The 26,092-nt window shown below is 40.9% G+C and overlaps 1 protein-coding gene across 12 annotated transcripts in view; it reads left to right on the plus strand.

Moving 5' to 3' along the window:
* EMSY (EMSY transcriptional repressor, BRCA2 interacting) overlaps nt 1-25,657 on the plus strand; it is a 52,127-nt gene extending 26,470 nt beyond the window's left edge. For 4 of the 12 annotated variants that reach the window (XM_080375437.1, XM_080375432.1, XM_080375436.1 and 1 more), the window contains 9 exons: nt 474-647; nt 1,553-1,751; nt 2,903-3,067; nt 3,333-3,491; nt 5,249-5,308; nt 6,336-6,490; nt 7,770-8,333; nt 9,208-9,720; nt 11,226-12,846. In XM_080375437.1, the coding sequence (XP_080231563.1) occupies nt 474-647; nt 1,553-1,751; nt 2,903-3,067; nt 3,333-3,491; nt 5,249-5,308; nt 6,336-6,490; nt 7,770-8,333; nt 9,208-9,720; nt 11,226-11,420 (2,184 nt within the window). In that variant the 3' untranslated portion in view covers nt 11,421-12,846. Of the gene's footprint in view, nt 1-473; nt 648-1,552; nt 1,752-2,902; nt 3,068-3,332; nt 3,492-5,248; nt 5,309-6,335; nt 6,491-7,769; nt 8,334-9,207; nt 9,721-11,225; nt 12,847-18,366 lie in introns of those variants that run through there. The other 8 variants (XM_080375438.1, XM_080375430.1, XR_013926039.1 and 5 more) reach the window with 7 other exon arrangements.
* The last annotated feature ends 435 nt before the right edge of the window (nt 25,658-26,092 follow it).

Below are 26,092 nucleotides of genomic sequence, written 5' to 3' on the forward strand. Positions count from 1 at the left end.
TCCATTCATAATTAATGTCTTGGTCATGAGGATAATACAAAGATCTATAAATAACTTTTTTAGAATCCCAGTTAAAGTTTTGTAGATGTCTTGCCGAAGTTAGTGTTAATAGAAATAAGAGGTTTCAGAAAACATTTGTGAAGGATTTGAGGAAAGTTCCAACTTACGTGAATTCTTAGAAGCAACCTTGAAAAAACTTGTCAGTGTCTCTTAGTTACTGCTTTTTGTTCACCCCTTCAGAGCTGCTCAAAAGGTAAAGTAATGGAAAAGGGGATTTTGGTAGCTTTTCTATTTAAAGCTGTAGGGTTTTTTTGTTATTGGTCTTTAAATGTTTTTTGTATCAAGTAAGTCTCGTTGCAGCAGCAGCAGTGACTTCATGGTACACACACTTGTCTATAACTGTATTTTTTTAGAGACTGGGTCTTTCTGAAGAATTTCACCAAGTTAACCTGTAAACTTTGACTTCTCTGCAGGGGGAGAAAACTATTCAGGCAGTGCCAGCAGGAGCAAAACCTGCTATCATCACTGCCACAAGACCCATCACAAAAATGATTGTTACACAGCCAAAAGGAATAGGCTCCACGGTCCAGCCAGCCACCAAAATCATCCCAACTAAAATTGTTTATGGTCAGCAAGGGAAGACGCAGGTAACAGTGAGGACCCATTTTTCTTTTGAAATGTACCCCTAAATTTTAATGGGAAGTAAATAATTTTTCACTGTGGTGCCGTATTTGTTGCAGGAATAATATAAGTCTATGGGGAGTAAGACTTGGGGTGTAATCAGTTGGCCTTGATTCTTATTTCTTGAGCGTGGTGTTTGGGTTTGTTACCTTTTTCTGAGCAAGCCAGAAGGATTTACTAAGTCTTTTACATAGCTGAAACTGTCTGGTTGTGTCTCTAGATGCCTGTTCAACTCCTACAGTTAATACTAGATCATGAGAAATAGATGCAGAGTGTGGACATAGGTCATCCATCAAATCTGAGGTTTTATTGAAGTTATTTTCTGGTTGATGTATGTTCAGGTTGTCCCTGCAACCATGTGTAGTAGGTGGGGCTGTATGCGGAGAATCTGGCCTATTTCTGGATGCTCTCAGTTTCAGCTTTTTCTCTGGTTGCACTTAGTATTTAAAAGAGCTAAACTTATGTCACATACAATGTTTTGCGTGTCTTGATTGTTCAAGACTGTGTTTACAGTTGGCTGTGGAGAAGTGCTTGTCCTTATCAGTTCAGTGCATGTTCCAGCTCACTTGTGTAGCTTTCTCTTGTCACACCATAGTTGTATCAGCCTTGAAAAATGGTTTAGTGGCTTTGTGTTAAGTACTCCAAATTACTGAGTGAGAAGTATATTCTTGTGCATTGCTATTTACTTGGGCTTTGTGGTTTAATAATCAGAGCTGCTGAATTTACAGGTAGACTTTTCATTTTCAGTAAATAGTGAATATTATGTAGGTCTTGCACATTGATCTGTTTGAATAGCACCCTGTATTCGTGATTGCTCAGATCTGTTTTCTTGAGCATGCTTACTGAACACAAAATTTGTCTTTCCAATTAGGTTCTCATAAAACCAAAGCCAGTGACATTTCAAGCAACAGTTGTGAGCGAACAAACTAGGCAATTGGTGACTGAAACGTTACAGCAGGCATCAAGGGTAGCAGAGACAGGAAACTCTTCCCTCCCAGAAGTGAAAGAAGAACCGCAGACCTACACTGATAGCAGCTCTTCTTCTACAGAGTCTTCCCAGAGCTCCCAAGGTGTGTATTAGTGTTGCATAAAATACAAATGGACTGTCTCTCAAGCATGCTAGCTAGTTTCATATAACTCACTGCATCTCCTTTTAGCACGGCTTTTCACCCAGTCTGTTATAGTGAGTCACTGTTCACTTCCCTGATGGCTTTCTTTGTCTTTTATGAACTATTTACTGTATTGACTGCATTTCCTATGTGAAAAGTGGAGATAATGGTTTCTTGCTGGGTGCCAACTTGTTACAATGCTTGTGGCCTGCAGCCTATTCCCTCTTTGGGGAGTCTGACAGAGGTAGGCAGTGTAGCAGGTTTGGGGTTTTTTTGGCAACTCATGCTCTGCCAACCCTTTTTCCTGAGAGTATTGAAGCTTCTGTCTGCTGCGTGACTGAAAGCTGTCATGTGACCACCGTAAATTTTGGTCCTTTTATAGGCACATGTGAGTGGATCAGGACATATATCAGACATGCAGTCCTGCTGCTGTGTCTTCAAGCCATGGTACGGATGCAGTTCTTTGTGTGGTAGAGGAGCATAAATAATGGGGCATAAATAACACCCAGACTTCAGTCAGGAGTGGCCGTAGGGTGTATCGCTACATTAAATAAAACCAACTATGTCTCAGTGAAATGTGTGTACTTTACTACGTGTGTTTCAGCCACCTTTTCTATATAATTCTGTCATTCTTGGTCTATACTGCCATTTTAAGTAAATTTTTAAAAAGTTTTGAAGCTTCAACAAACCTATCAAAATTTAGGAGCTCTTAATTCAGAATGCTCAATACACGTTGATCACCTGAACTGCTGAAATCCTCTGAAAAAAAAGAGTTCATTCCAAGGCAAATTTAGTATACAAGGAAACCTGCTTTAACTTTGTTCAAACCAAAGCTTTTATGAACAACTAAGATAGATAAGACCTTTTGGTTTTTTTGCTGGAAACTTCATAACATCAGCAGTGTTTTACTTCAGTAGTTAATTGTAATAAAAACTAAAGTGTTGCAGAATGAGAGTACGCATCCTTAGCAGTGTTCAAAATGCTAATGGATAATGAGTAGCTTGGTCCAATTTTGAACTATAGCCCTGCTTTCAAGCAAGGAGTTGGACAAGAGACCTCCAACCAAAATGGTTCTGCGATGACCTGATGTGCTTTTGTTCTTTTGCAAACAGATTCTCAGCCCGTAGTCCATGTGATTGCTTCAAGAAGTCAAGATTGGTCAGAACATGAAATTGCTGTGGACACAAGCCCTACGATAATTTACCAGGATGTATCCAGTGAATCTCAGTCAGCTACTTCCACGATAAAAGCTTTGCTGGAACTTCAGCAGACAACAGGTGTGAAAACACATATGGTTGTTTAGGATAACTTTAAAGCTTATTACTTGCTTAAGCAGCGGTTTGTACTAAGTTTCATAATTAAAAAGCACCTATCTTGAGTCAGCTTGATTCTTTTCTTCTTATCCTGTAACAGTTTCTTTGAATATATTATATAATGTTCCCTGTCTATTTAATTAAACTTTTGCATTTATATTGGAGGTTTATTTTATTATGGAGGTTCATATATTGGAGGCTTATTTTATGCTTTGTTTTTCTTCTGAAGCAGTGAAGGAGAAGTTAGAATCGAAGCCAAGGCAGCCTACCATTGACTTGAGCCAAATGGCTGTCCCAATCCAGATGACCCAAGAAAAGAGGCATTCTCCAGAGAGTCCTTCGATTGCTGTAGTGGAGTCGGAACTAGTTGCTGAATATATCACAACTGGTAAGTGACTAAGGTGGTGTGATGGTGGGTTTGCAGTTCAAGCCTGGGATCTTAATTTTGAACTTTTCTTACAATGGGTTTCATTTTTATGTTTTCACTGTCATTTGCTGTAGAGGAAATGAGTTTTCTTCCACTCTTGAGACCATGTACAGGGGACAGAGATTGTATCTGCTTTTCTGGGGCGTAGTGGAGAATGTTTCTAGCTGAAACAAAGGGTTGTTGCTTCAAGACATCCTACTTGAACAGATCTTCTGTTCCCTGACCTGTCCCACTTGTCTTTTAAAGAAAACAGTAAGGAAAAAGAAAACTAAGAGTACAGGAACTGTATACTGGTTTTGTACATAACCGGGGGAGTCCAACTTTTGACTTTAACCCATGTTTGCAAAATGTTACTTGTTTACCAGGACTGCGTGGTGTTTTTAAGCCAGGTGTGCATTTAGAGTGCTAACGTAGCCCCCAGTTTCTTCACTTTCTAGAAGGCTTTGAACTGAGAAATTTGCACGTTTTAAAGAAATTATTCAAACTGAAATTATGGTTGAGATTCAACTCTTTCGAAACTCTTGACTCTTCCTATCTGCTTGCCCATTTTGTGTAAGTCCTTGACTCCCTTGTCTCTCTGATGCTCCCTGCTACCTCAGAACACTAGCCACTTCCCACACATACATGAGAAGATCAAATTACCTATTTTCCATTTTAATTTCTTAAATCTACATTTTTGATCTACCTACTTTATTTGGAAAATGAAATCAAAAATGTGTTTAAAATCCGCATTGGAAAAGAGGAATAAAGCTAGATTATATTGAATTGTGTAAGTACATATCTGTAACTCCAGTGTTTTTAGTGTTAAATGTCTTAAACAGTTACTTTAATTTTTCATTTACCTGCTCTGTATCTCCTCCCCTTGCTTCCTTCCCTCATATGGTCTAAGTTTAAGTTGTGTGAAATTGAAGCAGGGAGGGATGTTATTTAAAAAAAGTAACAATAACACTTACTGTGTCTGGCTTCAATTGTGAATGTTTGAGTCACCTTCCCTTGGATCTCTTTTAAAACAAACTCAAAAGTACAATAAATAGTGTTACAGTGATTTCCAGTTAAGTCAGTTATCTTCACTGACACAGACGCTGTGTGTTGAGCTTCTATTCAGGGTTCCAGTTTTTGCTGGCTCCTGCTGTAAAAGTTGATGTAAAATAGGGCCCTTTGCAAGGAGGATGGGAAATTGCAGTCAGTATCTTTATAGATTTAAGTCCTTTTCTGCCACGTAGAAGCCACACAAAGTACGCAAGTTGAAAATTTCTTTGAGTTATGATTACTGTTTGAAATACTGGGATTTTTGTAAACCTTGAGTTGATATACAGGGATCTTCTAGAACAATGCAGGTTGCTGAGAGTTGACTAGCAGCAGTTTCTACTACAGTGCAAAATTGGTTATTTTGCTGTTAGATTTTTTTTTTTTTGGTCCCTTCCCCCAGTTTCTGTGAATGCTGTCAGGGAATGCAGGTAATTGAGTGTTCCTTCTTGTTTTAATTTTTGCTTCTCAGGATTCATCAGTAATCCATGTAGCTATATTTTTCTGATAAAAATTCAGTAGTAAGATAGTAAACAGTCTATAATCTGTTGTGAAATCTCCTGCATTCATCTAGATCAAAGGATAAGGCACACTTTAATCTATATGGGAGCTGGGATTCAGCATGTGCTTCCTTGTGAGATGAAGGGAGCGGTTCACACGTCTTTGTGTCACCATTTTTTGTCTGTCTGCAGACTCAGGAAGACAACACTGTATTGGTTCACATTCGGAAGAATATCTACACAACCATATAGGTTAGAAACTTTATTTTTAAATGAAATTTTCAATTGTACAGGAATTGTTGGGGGATATCCATGACTGATCTGGCACAGCATGCAGGCTGGTATTGATATAATCAGACCCCTTTCTTGGAGTGGGAAAGTAAAATTATCATACTAGTTTAAAACATGGCCTTTCATTTAACTTTCAGGAAAGTCACTAGAAACTTCAAGTTAATGTTACAACTGAATTTAAACTTCACTTGTTCTCTTTTGTTATTAATTATTTTGTAAATAAAAAGTTAATAACATGCAAATATTTGCTTTAATTATGGACAGGCACAAAGTAATTGGATTCATGTCTTATCAGTGACTGCAATACAGAATGGTTTGTGGCTTTTTCTCCTCAGCAGATCATTTCTCTGTCAATCCACTCTTTAATTACAGAGCCATCATCATAGCTCATGCTGGATCTGTTCTAAAAAGTGGCATAAACCCATTACAAGGTCTCCATTTTTTGGTCTGTAATTTCTGATCAACCTTGCTTTCACAAAATTCAAACATTTTCTAATTGCTAATCTTTCAAATTTAGCCTGTGCTCTGGACAGTGTTTATTGCAGATTATCAGTGGTAGAAATTCAGTGAGCAAGGCTTGCTGTTCTTAATTGCAGTCAATTATGCAGGTAAAAACCTACAGTATTTAGCAGTGTAAAAACCACAGACTAACTTGTGGTCTGCAGTGCTGTATAAAGAACCCAGATGAAAACAAAGTATAAATTCTGCTTGCAAAGTTGGTGTGTTGGGAGAGGGAGGCCAGAAGATGTTTTTCATACTCTGATTACTTAGGAAAGAGAAACAAAAGCAAAACCCCTCAGTTACTACTTGAAGAGGCTTCTCAGAATAGATCTACACTTTAAGGTTGAGGCTAGCATACAGTAAAAGACGTTTTTCATACTCGGATCTTTATTTCACCCGTGTATGCTTCCAGTTGCAGCTTAAATGCAAATAGTAGAAGTTACTGCAGTTAGTTCTGGAGAAGTGCCACTGACCTCTTTACTTTCAGTCAGTCATCGTTCCCAGCCCCACCAGCAGTCATCTCAGCCTCAGAGGACTCTGCTGCAACACGTGGCTCAGTCGCAGACAGCAACGCAGACTTCTGTTGTGGTGAAATCTATCCCCGCATCCTCCACTGGCGCAATTACCCATATCATGCAGCAGGTTGTACCCTTTCTTTTCCCAACAGTCTATAAACAGCAGTAGGTTGTATGTGTTACATAGGACCAGGGCTTGCTCTGAAGGAACATGTCATGTTGCTGCCACTGAAAATGCTAGGTGTAAGGACAAGTTAATAACTTACTGCCTGTTTTTGGTGGTGAGGGTGGTGGGACAGAAGGAAAGCAGTTAATGAGATTGCTTAAGACTGTTAAGAGGTACTAGCAGATACTGTGGAAAAGACAGTGCTTCCTAGATGAGTTCCTGCTCTCTGCATGTCATCTCTTCAACAGCAACAAGCTGCTATTCTCTATATGTTGCGTTGCAAGGGCCTAGGCTCTTTAGATTATGTTGGTGTTAGTGTAGGGAGAAGAGGGATGAAGCAGCATCTGGTCAGTACAGAGAGCACATGGTGTCTTTTTCATCTGAGGGCTTTAGTTTGTGGATAGGCAAACTTCTGAATCAAAAAGTAAGATCTTAGACTACTGCTGTAAGGATCCCAAACACTTCAAACAAACGGTGTAGCTTGTAGTGAAATCTTACTGAAGTCACTCCAATGCCTTTGTTCAAGACCTCCTCAGCTCTGCAGTGCTTTCACTTCTGGGAACTTCAGCTGTGGACCAGGACAGTACTGTGTTAGGGTTATAAACCCACTTCAGAGAGTGTATTTTCACAGGTGTTTGAGTAGGCTGCTGAGGCCATTTTTTAATACATTTGGACAATGGTATACAAAGCACAGTAATGCAGATGTCTTGCTCTCTCAAATCCATCACAAAATCAAACATTTTTTGTGCGGTTCCCAAGGAAAATTGCAATAAAATTTTGAGGAAGGAGAACAGAGGATCTTTTCTCAATCTCGGAATCCTCTCGAGGCAAAACAAGAACTTACTGTGCAGAAAGACTCTGGCTATAATGAGGAGCTACTGGTTCAACTACCTGCTAATCCCTGCTGCTTCATATCCAATTATCATGCAACCTCAGGGGATCTGAACCTTAGTCTGACACGTGTGAGGGCTACATCATTGCCACTGAGGATTAGTTATGTGGTTAATGTCGCATAGATATATATGTACCACATTTTAACACGATAAAAAATAGCCATGGATTACTTATGTATTGTGGAATCTTCATGTAAGAGTACCTTTTAATACGTGAATTGGGAGTCTGTAATGGTAAAATAAATGAAAGTAGTCCAGTTGAAATATTAAAAGTTATTTTTTAGATTGTGTATTCTTATAATTTATATTTCTCTTTACTAACTTAACTCTAACTTCTTCTTCTTAAGGCCTTAAGCAGTCACACTGCATTTACCAAACACAGTGAGCAACTTGGAACTGAGGAAGGAGAAGTGGAAGAGATGGACACCTTAGATCCTCAGACTGGCTTGTTTTACAGATCTGCCCTGACACAATCGCAGGCACAAAAACAGCAAAAACTGAGTCAGCCGCAGCTGGAACAGACTCAACTGCAAGTGAAAACTCTGCAGTGTTTCCAGACTAAGCAGAAGCAGACAATCCACCTGCAGGCCGATCAAATCCAGCACAAACTCCCACAAATGCCCCAGCTTTCTATAAGGCATCAAAAGCTAACCCCCCTGCAGCAAGAGCAAGCACAGACCAAACCAGATGCACAGCACCCCCCACACCACATGATGGCCAAAGAAAGGCAACTCCCTACCTTAGTGGCACAGCCACAGCAAACTGTAGTACAGGTGCTTGCAGTAAAAACCACGCAGCAGCTGCCCAAACTGCAACAGGCACCAACGGCACAAAAAATCTACGTGCAACCCCAACCCCCCCAGAGTCAAATGCAGCTACCTGCCTCTTCAGAGAAACAGCCAGCAAGCCAGGTAACGGAATATTGATAGCATGCAAAATACACGTCGCATTTCAAGGAAAAAAAAAAAAAAAATCAAAACACCAACCCTGTCGCTGTAGCAGTGTTTTGTCCTGGCAAGAGAGAACTCCTCATTCTGCTGGTATTAATTACCCCATCAGAAGGTTGACACTAGGAAAGAGAAGCACATGTTCTAGGGGAGAAATCCATAGAGCTCACAAACGTATTTTGTTGGACAGTTTTTTTTTGAATTTCTGCCACCACTGGTGCATGGAATTTGTCCCTAACTATTTTCTTTTCATTTTTAGATATGACACATTATTAATTTCCGTTCCCGTAGCACTTTTTATTTCTGTGGAAATAAAGATGAATACACTGCAGTCTCCTAATGCTCTCTCCATTGTACGTCTTCCTTTGTAGTTTACATCTTCCTGAAGTTATATGGCTTTCATGTACAGGAGTAATTTGATTTTCCTTGGGAGGGAAAAAGGTAAAAGACTGAGGAGCATGGAGGGGGGAAAAAAAAAAAAAGTATTTTAACTAACTCCAGAAAAGTACAAGTAGGTTTGGGGTTTTTTAGCCCTTTCAGGAATTCATGTGAAAACAAGAGGGTTAACAAACGTTACATGGGGATGTAAATCCCAAAGGAAAACGAGGCTGCTGTGGTATTATACTGCTACAATCCTTATCTAGCAGCCTAAAAAGCTGCTTTTCCCTAGGCTTCAATTAACTGTTATCATATCATTGCTAATTCCTTTGTTAAAACACTGAGTTTCAACTGTCTTCCTAATAGCAAGTATGTTGTTTGTGCCATACTGCCTTGGAAATATTGATTAGCTTTTCAATAAATCTAGCTGTAACATGCACAACAAAAATTTGATTTTCAGGTGCAGCATCCAATTATAACGCAAGGATCCACTGTTACAAAGATAACTTTTGAGGGGCATCAGCCTCCTTCTGTTTCAAAGGTAGCAGGTGGCAGTTCTGTGCCCAAACTGGCATTGCCAGTTACCAGCTTATTTCCCATGCAGGCATCTGTGAAGACAGCACTAGCAGATATTGTGAGAGTGTCTATGGTGGAAGCTCAGATTGATGCAAATGTAGAACATGCAATAGTGGATCCCCCAAACAAGGCCATGTCCACTAGTAAACTTGCTAGCGAAGCAGAGTCGTCACCTTGTACCCAGGTGCCGAGGGTGACTGCAGTAGGGATGACGGCAACTTCCATCCCCCAGCAACAGACATGTACAGAATCCAGTTCAAGTCCTCCTGCTGTTGGTCCTACTTTAACAGAGAGGAAACTCGATGCACAAGGAATGTCTACAACAAACCAGTTTATACAAATTCAGAATATATCACAAAAGAAAGCTGAAGAGATTTCATCAGAAATTGTTATCCAGGTAAGAGAAGATCAGAGCAAATAAGGCAAAGGTTGAACAGAGCAAATTCGTGTCTAATGTGATGATAGCAACTGAACAATGTTCGAGTATTTTTGTTTTCCTTACCCAGTTTTTGGTTCTTTTTTTCTACTCTTATACTTGTAATGGATTACTACAAAGTGTGTAATAATTCTTAAACTGAGCTCGAGTTTGTTTAGCACTGTATCATTCACTGTGTCTTCGGTGTCTGCCTTTCTTTTTCCGTTAAGAAAATAAACCAAGCTCATCTAATTTTACAAAGTACTTTTATTTGAAACTCTTTAAAATGTGACCTTCAACGCTTACTATGGAACAATGATTAGAAATTTGTATAGTGGCTATTAGTGTTACTTCTGAATATAAGTTAGCGCAAAAAATGGAGTAGTGGGGTTCTGCTTACTGGGAAAGTTCAGTAAATAAAGTCTGGATTCAGAAGAAAGCTTGCTAACTTCACTTATAACCAGTCTTGCCACTTCTGAGATAAAATTACTTGATCTCTAGCCCAATGCATTGAGTCATTGCCTAACTGATGATTGGTACCTTCATTGATGCTGCTGTCTTAAATATGACGTTTGATGATTTAATGCGTGGTCAGAATATCAACTGAGGAAGTATTTAAGTCATCAGAGGACTCATAGTGGTATAACATAGATCTTTGTGGGCTAGTTGGCATGGTGTATGTTCACACAAATGGTAGTGTGGACTGAAATGGTTTTATTACATATAATATTTGTGTTTCAGTGAAAATGCTTCTGAAGTGGAAAATAATCCGTATACAGAGCTTTCAAATTTTTCATGCTACTTTGTAAAATCTTCATTGCATCAGACTTCGCTTTTGTAGAAATCATCATTTTTGTACTCATTTTTAGTCCTCATTCCCCTAAATAGACAAAGGTAGATTGCTGTTTTACTTCAAATCTGTGTATTTTGAGAATCTGTATTGTTTGTCATTGTGGCATGTTTCAAACGAGCTGTTTCAAAAGTAAAATACTGCCCAGAATGTGAGTTCTATAAAGTTGCAGATTTAGTTCCTAGAACGTGTGAAAGTGTAAGCAGAAATCAATAGCTTGGATACATTGCCTCTGTGCTGCTGCAGCTCTGAGCAGGGCCAGAGTTTCTATGTCTTGTCTGAAAAAGATTGAGAAAAAATAAGGCTGAAGAAAGTATTTTCTCTGCTTTGCATTTGAGGAGTGGTGGGCACTGGTGGTGTAGCTGTTTGGTTATACTGTCACAGACCTTTAGTGAAGATCCAAGGCCAAGATCAGCGCGTTAAGAGCAAGATTACTAAAATTTTATCTTTCACAACCTAATCTGGTGAAAGGATGCTTTGAAGTTTTAGCTTGAACATAGTCACATGCAGCGGGCCTTAGCTGGGGAAAACTGCTCTTGAACACAATAAACCTTTTCCATAAGTACCTGCACTTGTGCAGATGCCTTTCCCTGTGAAAACAGTGCGTGTTAAAACTTAAATATTTTCTTTCTTTCAGACTATCCCTCACTATTCCATCCCTTGTCACTCCAGCTCCAATGTGGTAGTGGAACCCAGTGGGCTCCTGGAGCTCAACAACTTCACCAGTCAGCGCCTCGACGATGAGGAGACAGCAATGGAGCAAGACGTGGACAGTAGCACTGAGGATGGCACTGAGCCCAGCCCCTCTCGAAGTTCTGCTGAACAATCCTAAGGAATTGGGACACTGGAGTGCACTTTAAAATATCTTGGGATTTTGAGTATCCAAGATACCCTTGTATTGTGATGTCTTAGAGCACTTTGCCTATTAGAGTTGTTCATTGGACCCTTGAAGCATCAGTGTGTTTTAACAAGATGGTATTGCAAAAGCTGCATCTTAAAAATTGTTCCCAAAAAAAAGAAAAAGTTACCAAGATTTAGTAAACCTGTGACAGTGGAATGTACTCCTGTTAAAAGGCAAATCTGCAGCGAATTCTACAGCTCGTGCTATTGAAGCCGTTGCCCAGATACTGAAATAGATTTCAGTGAAAAGGGATTGTTACTTTGCTGTGTCTTTTTGTTAGCTGTTGAGCCAAACAACCGTCAAAAAAAGAGGATGTTTAATAAATATTTGTATTTTTAAATAGCATGTGAGAGAAAAAAGTGTCTCTGACAGTGCTGAAAAAGCCCCAGGAATTTTGGAATTGGTTAGCTTTCTTCCACTTGTGCTCACTTAGAGTTAAGATTTTTTTGTAAACCTAAAAATATAGTTTATATTTTTTCAGTTCCTGTTGGTGAATGGTTAATAAGCAAAATCACTAACTGGAAGCAAAGTGGATTTGCTAGTGGATTTTTTTTTCATGCTTTAAAAGAAGGGTAACGGTCTGTGAGGCATTTCTTTGTGCCATAAGCACACAAAGTGCTCATATACGCTAGTTGATCTTTGATTATTTATTTAAATATAAAATTCAAAGTGAGGCCAAGTTGTTTAGAAAGTTCCTGTGAAACAGGCAGGTGAGTTAATTCTAGTACAAACAGGGTGTGGGGGGTTGTATTTTGCTATAAATCAATTTTTCAAAATTGGGGATAAATGGTTCAGCATCTTTCCAAGTTGAACCTCCGAATTTAGAAGTGAGCTAAGGCTTTTAAAATCTGTATTTTACTCTTACATGCTGTTTTTAAAGTGACCATTTTGGTAGTTTAAAAGCTTAAATCAGTATACAGTGGTAGGTTTCAGAAATTAGCCTTATGACTTGGCTTGTTGAAGCAATACATTGGGTTTTTGTGATAGTTACAAGCCACAGAGAGGGGGTTGCGTTCAGATGGGATGAGAGAACCAGTTTTAATACATTCTGCTAATGAGACAATACTTTTTTTCCCAAATGTATATAAACCCACGTTTTTAACTGTTTTGTATAGATTTCATTATAAATAACTAAGCATTTTAAGACTTTGACATATCATTTAATTGTATATACATCTATCAGCCTAACTGCCCACTTTTTGGTGCTGAAGTACTACTGTAAGTAGATTTCATCCAAAGTCTAATACAGCTTTTTGCGTCAGTCTTTTTTAAGTTATGATTTTACTGTTGATATTGTAGTTAAGATTAAATTCCAATAGGGTAACTCAAACTAAAAATACAAACCCTAAAAAACTCACTTACCTTACTTGTCCTGAGTATCCACCCGTGTAAGAACATGCAGTAACCCCAAGATGGTGCTGTTGTTTTTTCATGTAACTTCAGTTATTTTATAATTTCAGTCCTTATGACTTCCATACACTTTTTATTCCTTCTGTTTCCTTTTCCATCAGCCTTAGTTCCAAAATAATGTAGCTTATTATGGTGGAGAAGTGTCCTGATAAATTCAGTGTGCGAATGCCAGAATAGTGGGTTAGGAAACTAACTTTTTTGCATTACCTTTACATTGGAATAGGTATTGGTTTGGTTTCTGCTGTACTGAGTGCTCAGGATGGAAGAGAATAATATATATGAAATGAAGCATACCATATTTTTTTCCCGTAGTGGGGGGAGGGAAAAAAAAAAAGCCTACCACTATGCCATTCTAGATAGTTTAGGTTTTGATAGTTGTTTGGGAGCTTCTGCTCTTGCTTTAGTGAAATAATGGTGACCAGCAAGAGTGACTAAGTTATGATCCAAGTCCTGAAAGTTGCACATTGCTGCAGAATGACAAAAAGCAATTTAATACAGGTTTTATTGCCGGTGGGATTGGACAGTCTGTTGTGCTTGCAGATGCCAGCATAAGGCATTGTCTGTAGTTTTCCATGCACAGTTACGAAGAGCCCAAAGCAGATGACAGTTCTGGCTTGTATCAAATTATCACCTGAGGTCTTGCAGTATTTTTGAGCATCCCTGACATATCTAGGACTAAAAGGCCATGAGAATATAAAGTAGAGCAAGATTTTTCTTAGTGCTTGTGCCCAAGAACTTTGCCTTAAATTATGGTTTCAGGTTTAGGTGAACGTATATGCTCTCTCCAGCCAAAAGGGGATACTAAGAAATGGCACAGGGTGAGTTTGATGCTCCTAATGCATGAAGTGTGTTGTTGAGTTGTGGTCCAGCCTACTCCGATATTTTATGTAAGGCTTCTGTTTGCATCTTTAGTGATGACTTTACAGAAAAGTTATGAACAACTACAGTGAATTATTTAACAGATCCTTAAAGACAGCAAATCTCTTTTTTTAAAACATGGAAGGTTTTAGAGTTTCTATGAGAGCTAGTTGTTTTCAAATTGGCAAATGGAAACACATGGTGGGGAGATCTAGGGCTCATGTGAGAAATTTAGAAAAGGGACTTTGGTAATCAATACATTCATTCTTGAAACTTCTGTCTTGATGCTTTCCCAAAATGAGCTGCTTGTTTTCAGATTATTTAATTTGTTCCAGCATTTCGCTATATAATACCTTTAATAATAAGGAATATACAAGATGAGCTAAAATGTAGGGTCAAGATGGTAATTTTTTTCCTAGCTACTTGGTTTTTGAGAACAAACTATAAGAAGGTGTGCTCAGAGCATTTGGCCTTCTGCCGCTTTTCATGAACTCCAGGCAGCACTGCCTGTTCTGTGTCCTGCCCTGCAGATACGCAGATTTTTCATACCTGCCGCTGGGATACTTCCTGCATCTCCTGCGGCCATGTATCTTCTCCTTATAGCCTTATAAGTATCACTAAGCTGCTAAAAATAAAACATCAGCGTGTAAGGTAATATTTGCATATCCCTTTTCCCTAATAAGCTACATCTTCCTTTCTGAAATGGATTTGTTGTCCCTGCTTGGAACAGAAGGAAAGGTGAGCTATGGTGATGATCTTTGGTACTAGGGATTAGCAGGTAGTAGCTGTGGATGAACTGGAGAGCAAGTGAAACAGCATTAAAGAGTTGCTTTGAATTCAGTGTTCTAACAAATGTGCTCTGGCACTGCAATAGTACAAACATGAACTTTTAAAAAAAGGCTGAGCAAAATGAAGTTAGAGGAAGTACTGAATCGAGGGAGAAATATTTAAAGATGGGTGCGATCACAGAGGACTATGCGCTTTCTGGAAAGGTTTAACCACCAGGGTAACAGTATTTTCAGTCTTAGTCTTTCTCCTGTGGACAAAATGAGCTTTTGAAATTTCGAGTTAAAATAGAAGAACAGAAGCTACTTGCAGTTGTGTAACCTTAGATGTGGAGGACCCTTTGAACTGGATGCATGACAAAATAGATGGGACTTAACAAAATCCCAAACAGCCACCTAAGACCTTTAGAAAAAATCAAAAGTCAGGGAAACTTAAGACTATATGTTGTTGTCTCTAGTATATAAATAGTTCCTGAACTCTCAGGGTTTCACTAATGATGGTGATTATGCATCCCCACAGGTACACTGCAAAGGCAGATAGTTTCAGCTTGGCAATGTGCAATCTAGAGAAGACTGATCATAACTTAAGATAATGAACTATAAAAATCATACTGTTTGGGGGTTTGCCTGTGCTGGAAAAACAGTATGTTTGGCACTTGTGTGTCTGTGCTGGGCTCAGGACTGGCTTCTTTCTCTAGGCTGGATGTAAACCATGAGGGGTGATCATTAACAGCCTGTGCAAAGTTTGCATCCATGCTATGGGGCTTCGAGTTTTTCCCCTACCCAGAGTCCGTCCTGAAAATCTGTGAATCTGGTTTCTTCCAGCAGAAGTGCAACACACAGCTTATGATAAATACAGAGTTTAACAAAGCTAATCAAAGAGAAAGTTAGGGAGGAAGTACCTTAAGATGTATTTGTGGGTTCTTGTGCAAGAAGAAATTGCCATTGGGGACGTTTTCGTCTGGTATAGAGTCATAGAAACAGAAACTTGAAAAAAAAAACTAATAGTAAGATTGAGGATAATTAATTAGGGTTACCACAGAGCATCATGTTTCTTTGTCATTTGGAGTCTCTTCTTTCCAACAAGCACAGAGGCTGCAGGTTGAAATCCAGTGACCTCTTATCTGATGTAGTGGCAATGAAACAAGGCAGTTGCATTGGTATGTTAAGGCTTTAAACTATGAAAAATGTATAGTACTTGGTGGTACCTTGGGGCAGCTAGAGCTATGACTGGCAGGTGGAGGCGATTGGTGATCTCAGGTGGGTTGTGGTGGTGGTGGTTTTTTTCATGGTACTGGGGTGAAAAGTTGGTGGTGGTGTAAGTAGAATGAGTGCCTGGGAATTTGTTAACAATTTCTAGAGAAAAGGGTCTTTGAATTATTTGGGACAGGAAGGAAATCAAAAAGTTTTAAACACAGGGGACTGAAGAGTAAGAGCATGGCTATAAATCATTTCTGGAGTCCAGAACTGTTAGAATTGTCCCATAAATATTACTTTGGATCAGGTCTGACTCAAAACTTCGTATGATTTTGGTTTTGCCCAGTACTTGGCCACTTTTGAAAAACAGAATTTTTTGGGAATGATATCTTGGATGTTTTTCTCAACTTCCCATCTTTCAGTAATTTTTTAGCAGTTTTGAAATTTTCTGGGATCCCATTTTCTGTAGCTGCCTTTATTAAATGGATTTTATTGTAAAGAAAAGATACTCCTATCACCTGACTGGGGGTGGGTTATTAGGACTGTGGGCTCTTTGGGTTACCCTTCAGAGGGTGCTCGGCATGTCAGCCAGTCTCTCATGGACTGCGCGTGGGATTTAGACTCCACAGAATGGTTTGGGTTGGAGGGGACCTTTAAAAGACCAGCCAAACCTAGCATGAATCTTCTGTGATGGATCTGTTGCAAAACCTGAGAATTCTTACTGTGAGAGCCTGTCTAATTTATTACTCGTTAGAGCAAATGCTGTTCAGGAATTGCTGTGCTTCATGGTAACAAATCCAGTTTTTTTCAGCCGCCAGCCAGAACTGTGCAGAGGCTCATAGGACCCCAATACTTTGGGACATCCCTTCATGTCAGTCTCTAGGAGAGGACAACTCTTTGGAGTGTGGAATTCTCTTTGCACAGGCTTTTATTGCTGTTAAGGATGCTGCTTGTTTTAATATTTGCATATGCAGAGTGCAGCAGGCTCTAGGGATGACGGTGCGTCTGTCACTGCTGCCCTGTAACGGTCACCGTGGCTGTTGACCGTCTCCATAGGTGTAAACCCTTTGAGTTGGGTGCTTGGTCAGGCCAGACTTTTTCTGAAGACTAATTAGTTCTTAACTGCCAAGTTACTCTTTGATATTGTATCCTTTTTTTAAAAGCAAAGCAAGCCAACATGCAGGGTATCTTTCTTAGTGCCTGTTTCAGGTCTCTTTTTTCCTAATTCTCTTTGTTCCTAGGAAGCTGTTTTCCCCCTTAAGCTTAGTTTGGTTCTGTAATCTGCTGCTGTCTCCCGTAACTGCCATAATTTCCAAGGAGAGAACGGGAATGCTTGCATCCCTTCCTTTCAAGAAACTTCTCAGTGCCCGAGACCTGAATACAGCAAAGGCCTAGGAACAGTTCTTGCACTCATGTGGTCAGTGAGGTTGGCAGGAACCTCTGGAGATGACAGTCTAGTCCAACCCTCTTACTCAAAGGAGGGTTTATCCCCCACCCCCCACCCCCGCTTTTCTTCTTTTTTTTTTTTTTCTTCTAATGTGTGTGTTGTGTTTTGTCTTTTTTTCTCGGTTTGTTTTGGATATGAAATAGAAATACTATATTGGTTTGAGAAGACGTTAAAAACAGCATGAGAACAAACCACAAGAAATAGGAAGTAGCACAAGTTTAGTGAGAACAAAGTTTTGTAGCTGCAGTGTTCCCAGAAATAGGGATATTTGTTTTCCTCTCCGGACTTTTACTCGTACGTTCTTCCTGCAGCCACATTTGGACTGCGGTGACGCAAGGAACTAACAAAGGACTGTAGCGAGCTCCCACTTTCTAGTATTAATACTGAAAAAGTGTCTGGAGAAGGATTTGGGTCTCAGATGTTTTTTCAACTGTGTCAATCTACGGTTGGATGCAGTAGCTGTTAGTGAGCACTGTGCAGCCTCCTCATTTTGCATGCCAATATATAATATAGATCCATGGGTGGCCACAGCACAGTTTTAGCTCTGACTTTCCTCAAACCTACCATGTAAATGTGTGACATGCAAGCCCAGATGGACTAATTAGAGAACCAGAGGGCTGCCTTCCCTGTAAAGCAATGATTTTGGTCAGGATGGAGCCTGTCTAGCTTTGCTTTGAGGACACACAAGCTCATTCGATTGCTGGTACTGCTTCAGTGCCTCCCTTTGAATTTGTCCTGAGGGATGGGTGAGTTCTGCAATAGATAGGTTTGAGGAGACCAAAATAATAACAAAGATCTGCCAAAGCATCTTAAGACAGCCCAGGAGGATGCTGCAAACCAGAGCTGGCTGAGTACCAAGGCCACAGGATAGGGCTTTATTAAAAATAATTGTTACCAAGTGGCTTTATTACAAATAATTGTTACGAAGTTAGACTTGTATTATTGCGTGGTCTCAGTGAGCAATTGCCTGGTCTGATCAGCTGCTGTGGATATACCATGGGGCTCGGAGTTCCCCTTGGGTTAGGGTTAGCACAGGTGCTCTATGGAAGATTATTTTGACCGTGTTTGGAAATAAAATAGGGGCCTCGAGCTGAAATAAACTGGGGTTGGGGAACGGGGTTTGCAAACTTTGAACCCGAGGGTAAACATAACCTGGATCGTTTCAATTCTCTCAATCAAGGTGCAGGAAGACACAAAGACATCTCTGGCCCTGGAGCTTTAGTCCTCTTGCGAGAGTTGAGTAGAAGAAGTGATCTGGGAAATTGCTTGCCTTGGACATATGTGGTATCTACAGATGGTGAGTGGGATGTGTGAAATGACAGCAGGCAGGTGCCAGCCGACAGCTGGAGGGGGACTATCAAGATCCCCTCCTGAGAGCTGCAGCTCCTGTTACGGTGAGACACGGTTAGCCCTGATTTGCACCCAGATGGTTGATTTGGTGGCGGCACGCTTATTTGCAAAGCTTACAAAGGCTCTCAAAGTAAAATAAAGCTATCAAATTCCTGGCTGAGGTGGACTAAGCACCCCATTACATCATTCCTCCTCACCTTCTACCCCTAGAAAATAAACATTAAATTTCCCAACTTCGTTCTGAAAGCTACCGAAAATCACTTTTCCTGTCTGACAACTTTCTTATGAGTGTGAGGTTTGTTTTCATCACAAATCACACCCTTGTTCTTGGTTCTAGCAGAAAGGATGTCCTTTGTGTGGTTGCCAAAGAACTTCATGGTTTTTCTTTCCCTTCTTCTCTGTCCTTCTCGTCCTGGAGTTTGTGGTCGTGCTACAGCAGTCACTACAGCGTAGAGATTAGCAGGATGGCTGTAAAGTAATGAGTGGAGGTTTTTGGGTCAAATCTAAGTGAATCATAAAATCACAGAATGATCTGGGTTGGAAGGGACCTTCAAGACCACCCACTCCCACTTCCCTGACCCGGGCAGGGCCCCCTCCCCCCAGCCCAGGCTGCTCCCAGCCCCGGCCAGCCTGGCCTTGAGCCCTGCCAGGGATGGGGCACCCACAGCTGCTCTGGGCAGCCCCTCGCCGCCCTCACGGGGAAGGGTTTCATCTTAATATCTCATCTAAATCTCCCCTTTTCCAGTTTAAAACCATTACTCCTTGTCCTATCACTACAGACCCTACTAAAAAGTCTGTTCCCCATCTTTCTTATAAGCTCCTTTTAATATTTAAAGGCCATTATAAGGTCTCCTCAGACAGTTCCCCCTGGAAATCATCAAGAAATTCCTTACTTGGTTAGGACAGCTCTGCAAAAGCATGAGGCTGCTTACTTAAGTAAGTCTAGAAGTTCTGGGTTCTTATGCCTTTGAGATCACCACACAGGAGAGAGGTCTGCTGAGGGATGGGATGTTTGGGAGGAGTGTGTGCGGCGTGCTGACTGCATGGCACAAAGCAAGATGCTGATGTTATGTGTTGTCTTTGGAGAGACCGTGAGCTATCCCACCAGTAGATTAAGCCCATGTGGCCATTGAGAAGCAGGAGGGAAGAACGGGGACCTTTCTGGGTCTAGGACCAGTGAGCTCTGTAGGTGAATTGACGCAGGAGCTTGCAAACTTGTCAATCATGCCATCGAGAGGTGTGGTGACATCAACCATGCAGTCACTCCCACTGTCCCATGGGATGTGTGAGGAGTCCTGGATGTGATGAAATTTTACAGTGCAATAGCAAGGACAAAAATGATACGAACCCCCAAGGACCTGTGGAGTCTCCTGTGAGGAATCTAATGTGCCTTCATCCTTCACCTTGATTTTTGGTCTGTGTGCTCTTCGGTGATACAGCACTGTTCTCTAGAAAGGAGAGGGTCTGCACTGCAAAACCATTCATCCTTCCTGGACTCCCTGTTTGCTCAATGACCTATGGAAATATCCCATAAGTAATGACACCTCCTTCGTTGTTTTTTGGGATCACTCATGAACTGTGGAAGATAACAGGCAGTGGGAACGCCAGGATGCACCTGGATTTTGTTCCTGTGGAAGACAACAATTGTTTCTCCTACAGACTTAAGATTCCTTTGTTCTAACTTAATGTTTTATTGATTTATCAAAATTCAAATGCTTGTGATTTGAGCCCTTCATTTAATATATTTCACCCATCTTGTTCATCATACTGTTGGTTGCAGAATGTGCATCCCTTGTTGCCACCAAAGCACTGCAAGAAGCCCAACGAAACAGAGCAGTCTCACTCCTGCAATTCATGCTGTCTGGTGTGACTTGTCCACCAGGCTTGTCTTCCCCTTCCCTTGGCCCGACCTGTCGCGTACTGCCGTGTAGTAAATAGTAACTTGTGTTAACGTAACACTCACTGTTGCTGCTGTTGGAGTCTTGCCACAAATACTGTTTGTTTGTCAGATTTTAATACCAAACTATATAAATTATCCAACCCATGAGAGCTTAGTGTAGATACCTTCTGGCTGGCTTGGCAGGGACCCAGCCTGTCTGTGTGTTGACACAATGCGCTCCATGCTGAGCATAGTGTCTTGGCTACAGTCTTGTTCCCTCCACGTCTGTGGCAGGGACATTCCCACTTTGCTGTCCTGGTGTATTCAAATTCATCCTGTTCTCCCACAAACCATCCGGTTTTGAAAAGTTTCCTCTTAATGCTAGTGCCTTGTGCTGATCCACCTTCTCCTGACCAGAGAGGAGTCACCGTGGAGGCTGCTTGTGAAAGAAGCTCTGGGAATCGCTCCTGCTTCCTCTTCCCTACAGTCTTGTGTTAGCACACAGTTTTAGTTTTATATTACTGTTTAGGTGGCACCAGTCTCTTCTGAACTAGGTAGGATACCGCTAGTTTGTGGTAGTAAAAAAGCAAGGACTCCTTGAGGTTTCTGATGCGCTAGGGACAAGGAGGAGCTCCCAGCCACGTGTAGCGTGAATAGGATAAACCAAGGAACTAAAGGCCACCGTGACTGTGGATTTCCCTGGGTTTCTGTGCTTCAACTTCTGTTTGCTTTTAGGTTCAGCTACTGAAAATTTATTGTTTCATAAAAGACCCAAAATTGTTTTGCCAATATAATAGAACTTGATTATAACGGAAGTGGAGAAAGACTGCTGTTTGGGAAAGACTGACTCGTTTAATTGGATGCTTCATTTCTGAAACACGAGCCCACAATATTGTACGTTTGTGTTTTTCTTTTACGGATGCTGAAGGACTGAGCTGGCAGAAAACATACATGAGTTGTGAACTAAACCTATGATTTCCCGCCCTCCCTGAAAACATATATTTACTGACGTAAAAGACAAATCAAAGGGTCAGGTGTCTTTATCGGATGCCACCTGCGTGAAGCTCTCTAGGAATGAAGCCAGGCCTCTGCAGCCACTGTGCAAGCTCGCTCTTGTTTTGCAGGAACATAAACAATTCTGTGCAGATGTTTCACAGCGAACCCAAGCCGGAACAGCACAAACTGCATCCTGCTGTAAACACAGTTTCCTGTGAAGAACAATATAATACTTAATCACTTTTTTATGTTGCCGCTTGAGCTCGGTGGCAGGCTGGTCTCCTTCATGATCACTTGACAAAGGAAATAGCTCAGAAAAATCAAATTGCTACCAGAAAACCCCAAAATTCTTTAATCTAGTCATGCCATGTACCACGACATTATAAATATGTGTTCTTCAATTCTTTCCCAGACTCAAAGAGAGAAATAATGCTTTTTACCAATCTGCATTTAGTTTCTTATTCAGCCATTCATGTCTTGACATTTGAGGTGATGTCCAAGAGTGAACAAAAACAGATTCTGGTGAAAGTCCCTTTTAGTTCTTCGTATGTTTTTTTTTGCAGCTCCTAAAGGGCAACATTTTATCAGTGATACGCACAGGAATAGAAAACCTGGTATTATTCTGATCAGAAGCATCTTGAACAGACTGTTCTCTGAAGCCCACGGTTGAAAAAACTGTGATGGGATTAACTTCCCAGGTTAAAATATTTGTGGAGAATCCTCTGTTATTTGTCCTTATGGGGAGGAGGAAGGATGGTATTGTCCTATAATGGAATCAAGTGCTTATGTTAGCCACTGAAGGCAGTGTATGTAAGAGAAATGAGGAATGGAGGGAAGGCAAGCAGAGAAATCATGAATTCTTGCCTGCATGCAGCAAGTTAACTTTGCTTAGGGTAGCAGCTCTCCTGGTGAACATCACAGGGTTTCTTGAGAGATGGAACTGAGCAAGGATAATATTTCCTGGTATTTAGTCCAGTGCACTTTCTGTTATATTCTGAGGGAGTCTTAAGGCCAGGTGGTGGAAACCATAATGAAGACTCCTGGGCAGAGCAAAACCATGGGGCATTCTGTAAGGAACCAAACACAAACTTTCTGTGAGTCATGGAGATGCCATGGTTAGTGCCCTGGTGTTTATTAAATTTCCAGGGTTGTGATCCAGCTTAGATTTCAGAGGTTAATGTAAAATGCTGGTGGAAGAGAGAAATTAAAAGCTCCTATTTCTGGAGAAGTAGTGATGAGTACTCATAGCAGAGGACGAGTTCTGACTGTTGCGTAGATGATGCATCTCCTGTACTCTCTTTTTTTAGGTGGAAATTCATAACAGAGCTTCTAAACATGAAAGCCTTTTGCTGAAGCAAGGAAGAGTGTGCTGGATTCATGTGACTGGGACATCATCCAGCAATGGTTGATTTTGCATCGGTACTAAGCAGCTGGCCTAAAAACCTCAAGGGAGTGCTTCTGTGTTGGTGAAAATGCATCACCCTCACCACGCTGTTCAGATGGTGGGAAACATACCTGGGAAACCTGCGGCTTCCAGATCAGGAAGGATGCAAAAGTCCTTTTCATGCAGACTATGGAAAAAATCCACGGATGGCCATAGTGGACCAATGTCTCTCCTCTCATCAGGACCCATCCCATCACCCTTTCTCACGAACTGACCCAACAGTGCTGTGTGGATGAGCTTTGCCCTGATGTGTGGACATATATAATAACGTATCTTTTTTCCCAGTGGAAGACCTTTATAATAACAAGGTTATTTTTATGTGTATGTGTGTGTGAAATTTCTTTCTATCCTCTATCAGTGTTTTTCTTATCCTCAAGCTTTTCTTCTCAAATAAATACCGGCAGGTTGCTGACCAGCTTCCCTCCTTCGGGGAAAGCATGCCTTTGTGGTGAAGACGCTGAACTAGGTCTCACATCAGCTGGGTTAGATGGTCCCTATGACCCCAGGCAAATAAATCAATTGCTCTGCTTTTTGCCTTGGCTCCCCGAGCATTTGGCCGTCTCCCTGCTCCACAGGGTAACGTAAGGATAAAATCCATTTGTGATTCTGAGTTGCATGGTTACTGTGTGGACTTGGGGCTAAATAAAAAAATAAAAAAATAGAAAAATGCATCTTCTAGAGTCTTCTCTCTGGTCTCCAGCTCTCCTCACATAATTAACCAACCACTGTGTCTTTCCTCGGGCCAGTTTGCCATCCCAAGCTGCTACTCATCTGGTGTCCTCGTTCAGCGGCTCCCCGCAGGGCCCTGCAACTTCTCTCCCTAATTGGCAGCTTTTAATTGGCAAATCATTGCCCTCTTCCAGCACAATTCCTCCCTTCCCTGCAACATCCCTGGGTGATGCCTGAACGATAAAACACAACTGACATCCTCTTGCAGGGCTTCCCCACACTGTCTGCTCCTTGGAGGAAGCCTATGCCATTGATAATGAGCAGTGCTCATTTTTAGCCTTATTTTGCTATAGGTTATATATTATATAGATATATAAAAATAAAAATATAATCTTCATTGCCTAATTCCAGACCAAGATTATGAACTAGACTGAAGAATCCTTAGAAGTCACAGCTACAACCACACAAATATTGCCGTGCAGTGATGTCTGACGTTTTTGTAGATCTGATATAAGATCAAATGCTTTGCAGGGCTGCACCGTGCTTTTGCAGGGGTGTACACCCATAAGCCCATGCTGATGGTAGTAGAGCTACCCTAGCTGAAACCTGCTTACAAGCCTCAATTCCAATTAATTATATGATGAGATTTATTTTTCAAACGAGAAGAAATGACATGTTTTACCTTAAATTTTAGTGTGCACCGGTACATGCTATAGGAAAATACAGACTTTTAAATGCCATTAGCTAGAAGCCAGGTTTGCAGAACTTCTGGCAACTGTAATATTTTGTGTATATATATATATATCTATATATATATATAAATGCATATATATTTTTTGAATGGCGTACACCATCTGAGGGTTGGTGAAGTATACTGTTTTCTGAAAGCACATGACAGCAACTCCTTGCTCCTCCCCCGAAACCACCATAGTTTACAATGTTCAGCAACTGATGATACTGAGATGCTTTGGGAAGCATTCACAGCAATTGGGCTTTATTAGCTGCTGATAATATTTATTTTCCTTCCTCCTGGCCCCAGCACCAAGGCTACACTGGGAAAGGCACCAGGGTCAGCCAGAATCTCTCTTCACTTTGGTGGATTATAGCCATGTTAGGAACAGATGCACATTGTAACTTAAATTTGCAGGGAAAAGCACTCTAGGTGCTGACTTCCTATGCAAGATGCAGCAGCTACTGCCATATGTTCTGCTAAACCATTTGCTGAGGGTGGCTGGGCAAATGCGGAGTATGTTTGCAGCGATGTACTTTTCAGAGCTGGAGTGTGCTTCAGGGGGACTCTAATACTATAAGCTGCCTTCCCTTCTATTCCCAAATGATCTTTCTACTGCGTAGAAGGTCAGGAGGCACCGCTTCAGTGACTGTAACAGAACTGAAGGTCATCCTGGATTCTTCTGTTTTCAAAAGCTACTTTTATCTTTTCTATCTCATTCCCTACTGTCCTGACTTCTGGCAGTACACGTGCTCCCGGTAGCCTGACTTCATGGGTCACAACTCTCCCAACAGGCCAAACAGGGTCAAAGCACGGTCCTGTGGTTGTCAAGACTGTAACTGTTAGCACAGCAATGTGAGATGCTTAATCACAAATCTGAGCACATGCTTCAGAGTAAATTCCTCCTGGATGGAAGCAATGAAGCAAAACCCAGCTGTTTGCTCATATGTAGCTGCAAATAATGATTTCTTTACAGTACAAAGCAAAATCTCACTTCAAAATCAATCTCTTCTTGTCACTGTGTTCTGTGGTTTAGGTTTTAAATGGTTAACTAGACATCTTAGCTGGTCCTCCTCATCCTTTTGTAGCTGCTCATAAATACACTGCAGTGAATTCCATTTGTTAGATAACATTTGCAGAGTAGCATAGATGTGAACAGTATTTCATAGATTACAGATAAGGCATACTCCCTCTCTAGGAGACTTTGAAATCTAAAGTAGTCAACTTACACACATGGAAGAACACGAGAAATTTTTTCACCGCAAGGATTGTCTGGGTTGCCAGTGATTAGAAAAGAGGAGTGCTGCTTGAAAAGCCAAATTTTAAGCAGCGATTTGAAGAAAAGAAGATGTTTGACAAATGAACATAGAGAAGGGGCAAAGGCACAAGGCCAAGAATGTGAAGAGAGAAAAAAAAATTAGATGAGAAGATAGAGATAAGCCAGTGCACTGTGAAATAATGGTCTAGATCTTGGTCCTGGCAGGAAAAACTTAAGTTGTCAAGGTTGGGGGGCACTGCAGGTAGAAAAGGAGAGGTCTTAGGACAGTTGTGTTTATAACTTCAAGTGCACAATTGCATACCGTGTGAGGTCTTGGTCTTCAAGAAAGAAAAAGACCTCTTCATGAAAGAAAAGAGTGACGTGCTGCAGCAAAGACAGGAAAGGAGGCAAAAGAATAAAAGGTCTGGGTGTCAATGGAAGGTTGAGAGATGGGATTTGGAAGGAAAATGTGTTCATTTCTCGAAAAAAGTGTGTATGAAATGCAGGTCTTGGTGGGGGAGGTCCCCATGGGTAGCGTTAGGATAGAGAGGGAAGAGAGGTCAGAGCCCAGTGCTGAGGT

This window comes from Falco punctatus, assembly GCF_963210335.1.
Source record: "Falco punctatus genome assembly, chromosome: 2".
Taxonomy (NCBI): domain Eukaryota; kingdom Metazoa; phylum Chordata; class Aves; order Falconiformes; family Falconidae; genus Falco; species Falco punctatus.